Source organism: Penaeus japonicus, unplaced genomic scaffold, assembly GCF_977035675.1.
Source record: "Penaeus japonicus unplaced genomic scaffold, GWHDUDI00000001_assembly GWHDUDI00000020, whole genome shotgun sequence".
NCBI lineage: Eukaryota > Metazoa > Arthropoda > Malacostraca > Decapoda > Penaeidae > Penaeus > Penaeus japonicus.
In genome coordinates, this window is record NW_028234422.1 from 38,340,564 (window position 1) to 38,345,563 (window position 5,000).

The window sequence follows — 5,000 nt, forward strand, 5'->3', positions numbered from 1 at the left end:
GTAAGTTGGGCGGATTTAGGTTTCCGTATCGTCTTCAGAATAAGATTAGTTATGTAGGCATGCATGTAAAGAAGGACAGAAATAAAGTGTGTGTGTGTGTGTGTGTGTGTGTGCGAGTGAGTTAAATGTATATAACTCACATAACATTGAATGTTATGTAAGTTATATAACTCATAACATAACTCACAGAATTATATGTTATAATATATGTCGTACGTGTGCTTCGTTTTTTTTCTAAATCAATTATCTAATAAACTCCGAAGCTTCTTGTGCATGACAGGTGAATCATGCAGAATTTTCGCATTACTCAAATAATCAGTTCCTTCCCTTTTGCAGTGGAAAGTGTTGCAGGAAGGCTGGGAGGAGTGGTGCACTGGGCTGGCGGTGGTGGCAACACTGGAGGAGGAGGAGGAGGAGGAGGATATGCTGCTGGTAACACTGGTGGTGGTGGTGGAGGAGGAAGAGGATATGGTGGTGGCAACAGTGGTGGAGGAATAGGAGGAGGAGGAGGAGGAGGAGGAGGAGGAGGATATGGTGGTGGAAACACTGGTGGAGGAGTAGGAGGAGGAGGAGGAGGAGGAGGAGGAGGATATGGTGGTGGAAACACTGGCGGAGGAGTAGGAGGAGGAGGAGGATATGGTGGTGGAAACACTGGTGGAGGAGTAGGAGGAGGAGGAGGATATGGTGGTGGCAACAGTGGTGGAGGAGTAGGAGGAGGAGGAGGAGTAGGAGGAGGAGGATATGGTGGTGGAAACACTGGCAGAGGAATAGGAGGAGGAGGAGGATATGGTGGTGGAAACACTGGCGGAGGAGTAGGAGGAGGAGGAGGATATGGTGGTGGAAACACTGGCGGAGGAGTAGGAGTTGGAGTAGGATATGGTGGTGGTAACACTGGCGGGGGAATAGGAGGAGGAGGAGGATATGGTGATGGTAACACTGGCGGAGGAATAGGAGGAGGAGGAGGATATGGTGATGGTAACACTGGTGGAGGAATAGGAGGAGGAGGGGGAGGATATGGTGATGGTAACACTGGTGGAGGAATAGGAGGAGGAGGGGGAGGATATGGTGATGGTAACACTGGCGGAGGAATAGGAGGAGGAGGAGGATATGGTGGTGGAAACACTGGCGGAGGAATAGGAGGAGGAGGGGGAGGATATGGTGGTGGAAACACTGGTGGAGGAGGAGGGCATGGTGGTGGCAACACTGTTGGAGGAGGAGGAGGAGAATATGGTGGTGGTAACATTGGCAATGGTGTGGCAGTAGGATATGTTGCTGGTAACGGTGTTGGAGGGAGAGGATTCGGTGGTGGAGGACTCTATGGAGGAGGAGGAGGAGGAGGAGGTGAAGGCAGATATGTTGCTGGCAATACTGGTGGAGGAGGAGGAGGAGGAGGAGGAGGAGGAGGAGGGGGAAGAACATATGCTTCTGGTAACACTAATGGAGGTACAAGAGAAGCGTATGCTGTTGGCAGCACTAATGAAGGCACAGGAGGATATGGCGGTGGCGTTACTGTTGGAAGAGGAGTTGGAAGTGGATACAACAGCAATACAGGCGGTGGAAGCAGCTTTGTTGGAAACGGATTGAGCGGTGGAAGGTCGGGAATCTCTTCCTATGCCACTGGTTATACTGCAGGTGGATCGAATTACGGTGCAGGTGGATCTGGTGTGCGTGGAGGCGTTCTGAACGGTGGATTTAGAAAGGGGGGAGGAGGAGTAGGTGGAATAAGTGGTGGGAATGGGAATGGATATGTTTGGAGAGAAATTGGAACTAGAAGTCCAAGTGGAGTAGGAGGGGGAGTAGGAGTAGTGGTTGGAGGTGGAAGTCGAGGTGGTTATAGCATCACTGAAGGGAAAGCTGGGGTAGGAAATGGACTTGCTAGTGTTGGAGGTGGATTTAGAAATGGTGGTGGAGAAAGAAGTGGAGTTGGCAGTGGGCATAGATATGCTAAAGGGACTGACGGAAGTTTTGGAGCAAATGGTGGGTTTGGAGGAGGATATAGTAGTGTTGGAGGAGGAGCTGGAGTTGGTGGGGGACAAGTTGGGGGAGGATATGGGAGTGCGGGTGGATCACTAACTGGAAATAGGAATGGTATTGTTGTAGGGGGAAATAGTGTTGGAAGCGTTGGAGGAGGACATGGTTATGCTGGAGAAGGGACTGGAGCAGGAGGAAGGGTAAGAGGAAGAACTGGAAGAGGGCATGGAAATGTTGGAGCAGTAGCAGGAGGTGGAGTTGGAGGAGGATATGGCAATGTTGGAGGAGGTTTCGTGGGAGGGCAAAGTAATGCAGGGGGAGTTGGAGGAATACATAGAACTGTTGGAGGAGGAGCAGGAGTTGGAGGCGGATATGGTAATGTAGGAGGGATAGCTGGAGTAGGAGCTGGAACGGGTAGTATAGGAGCTGGAATTGGAGGAGGATATGACAATGCTGGAGTTGGAGTTGGTGTTGGAGTAATAGCAGGTGGGTATGGAGGAGGAGCTGGAGTCGTAGGGGGATATGGTAGATTTGAAGCAGGTGGAGTTGTTGGTGGCATTGGGGGAGGTTGCGGTAGTGGTGTAGGTGTTGAAGGAGCCCATGTTAATGCCGGAGGAGAATATGGTGGTGGTGGAGCAGGTGGCAATGCGGGAGGATGTGGTGGAGTTCACGGTGGAGTTGTAGGTAGTTTGGGTAGCGTTAAGGGTGGGGGAGTAACGGGTGGGTGTGGTAAAGGAGGTGCTGCAGGAAGTCATGGCAACACTGGAGGACGAAATGGAATCACGAGTGAAGGAAGGGGTGGTTATGGTGTTGATGGAGGTGGAGGTACGGTTGGAATTGGTGGTTATGGTAATGAAAGAGGAAGTGATATTGTAGGTCATGGAAACAGAGGAGGATGTAGATTTGGAGGATATAGTAATAGAGGAGGAGGAGGAAGTAGTTTTGGAAGTCATAGTAATGGAGGAGCAGGTGGTGCTAGAGTTTATGGTCCTGGAGGAGGAGGAAATGGTGGTGTTGGAAGTCTTGGTAATAGAGGACGAGGTGGTGTTGGAGGGTATGGTCCTGGCGGAGGGGGAGGTGGAGGAGGTGTTGGAGGGTATGGTCCTGGCGGAGGAGGAGGTGGTGTTGGAGGGTATGGTCCTGGAGGAGGAGGCATTGGACATGAACAAACTAGATCGGGTTATAGCGGCACTGGACACCCAAGCCAAGGTAAGTCAGACGAAGTTCCATAACCATACCTAGAAATTTCCTCTTTAAACTAACAAACCTTCTCTCTCATTTGCTTTCCAGTCCGTGGTGACGTAGCTGAGTTAGAATCCTCAGATAGAATTAGAAGATCTCCTTTTGTCCCCCGCGCTCAGCCTCGATCTCGCTCTAGGAGGCCGAGCAGATCAAGGCCTTCCTATAGTCGCCGTCCGTCAAAGGGACATCGAAGACCGAGTAAAGGACGCCGTCGTCCTCGGCCCAGCAAAGGACGCCCTCGGCCATCTTATGGACCTCCTCCTAAGGCTCCTAGTAAAGGATATGGGGCTCCTCCTAAGGCTCCTAGTAAAGGATATGGGGCTCCTCCTAAGGCTCCTAGTCCTTCCTATGGTGCCCCTCCAAAGGCTCCCAGTCCTTCCTATGGTGCCCCTCCAAAGGCTCCCAGTCCTTCCTATGGTGCCCCTCCAAAGGCTCCCAGTCCTTCTTATGGTGCCCCTCCGAAGGCACCAAGCCCATCCTATGGAGCACCTCCTAAGGCTCCTAGTCCTTCATATGGAGCACCCCCGAAAGCCCCTAGTGGATCCTATGGAGCTCCACCGAAAGCACCCAGTCCTTCCTATGGAGCCCCACCGAAAGCTCCTAGCCCAAAGGCCCCAAGCCCATCCTATGGGGCTCCTCCAAAGGCTCCCAGTCCCTCATATGGTGCACCTCCAAAAGCTCCTAGCCCATCCTATGGGGCTCCTCCAAAGGCCCCAAGTCCTTCTTATGGGGCCCCTCCAAAGGCTCCTAGTCCTTCTTATGGGGCTCCTCCAAAGGCCCCTAGTCCTTCTTATGGGGCCCCTCCAAAGGCTCCTAGTCCTTCTTATGGGGCCCCTCCAAAGGCTCCAAGTCCTTCCTATGGAGCCCCTCCTAAGGCCCCAAGTCCTTCCTATGGAGCTCCTCCTAAGGCTCCCAGTTCTTCTTATGGGGCTCCCTCGTAGATGTGCTTTTACCTGAAAACTGTAGGAGTTTAGATAATCTTATATATCCATAGAGTAGTATACAACTTACAACTTTAACCTACAAAATAAGCCTGACATAATGAATAAAGGATTTACTAGAATTTGTTACATACCCCATTAAAGATATCTCTCATCATTAATTCAACATTTCAGTATTCTGAAACATCTAGGTAAAGGAAAAAATGCCAGTCAAGACAAGGAAGGACACTTTGGAAATGGGAATTGTGGAGGGAGTTCTGTGTCTAGAGGAGGAAGAGAAGGATTCACCGCAGGAAAAGACATCGTTGGAAAAGGACTGGAAAGAAAGTCTGAATAATACATCTAGCAACAAAACTTCAGCCCCTGGTAGTTTCCTGCGGCTGACCGGTTGGCAAGTTACGGCATCGGATCAGAAGTAGTGATTCGATGAGAAGGTTCATCATAGTGTCGGCAGAACTTTCCTACTACTAATTATTTAGTCTAGTCTTAGAGATGTATTTGTGAGATGAAGTTCATTCTACAAATTTTATGTACCTTCTTTGGTGCCTGTATCTATGGTGCTTAGTTTCGTTGTTGTTGATATTTTATATGAAACTGCCTGCTATAGATTCTTAATGTGAGTAAGGTGAAAATGGAGACTTTTTAGACATAATTGTATGAATTTCAAGATGTGATCTGCAGATTCCAATAAAGACATTTAAATAGTATAATACCATTTCCTATTTCCATTTTTTACAGTAATGTGTGACAAAGATGTTAAATTATTATAAGAAAAAAAAAAAACATACATGATCAAACTATCAACACTACAGTCAGATGTGCAATTAGTATTGATGGCTCCCCTTG

General features: G+C 49.4%; 1 protein-coding gene across 1 annotated transcript in view; it reads left to right on the top strand.

The window, feature by feature from the left end:
- LOC122255654 (uncharacterized) overlaps window positions 1-4,861 on the top strand; it is a 9,606-nt gene extending 4,745 nt beyond the window's left edge. Inside the window, exons 3-5 of the mRNA XM_086547881.1 lie at window positions 337-486; window positions 1,093-3,180; window positions 4,329-4,861. Coding sequence (XP_086404007.1) covers window positions 337-486; window positions 1,093-3,180; window positions 4,329-4,336 — 2,246 coding nt within the window. The 3' untranslated portion in view covers window positions 4,337-4,861. The remainder of the gene's footprint in view (window positions 1-336; window positions 487-1,092; window positions 3,181-4,328) is intronic.
- The last annotated feature ends 139 nt before the right edge of the window (window positions 4,862-5,000 follow it).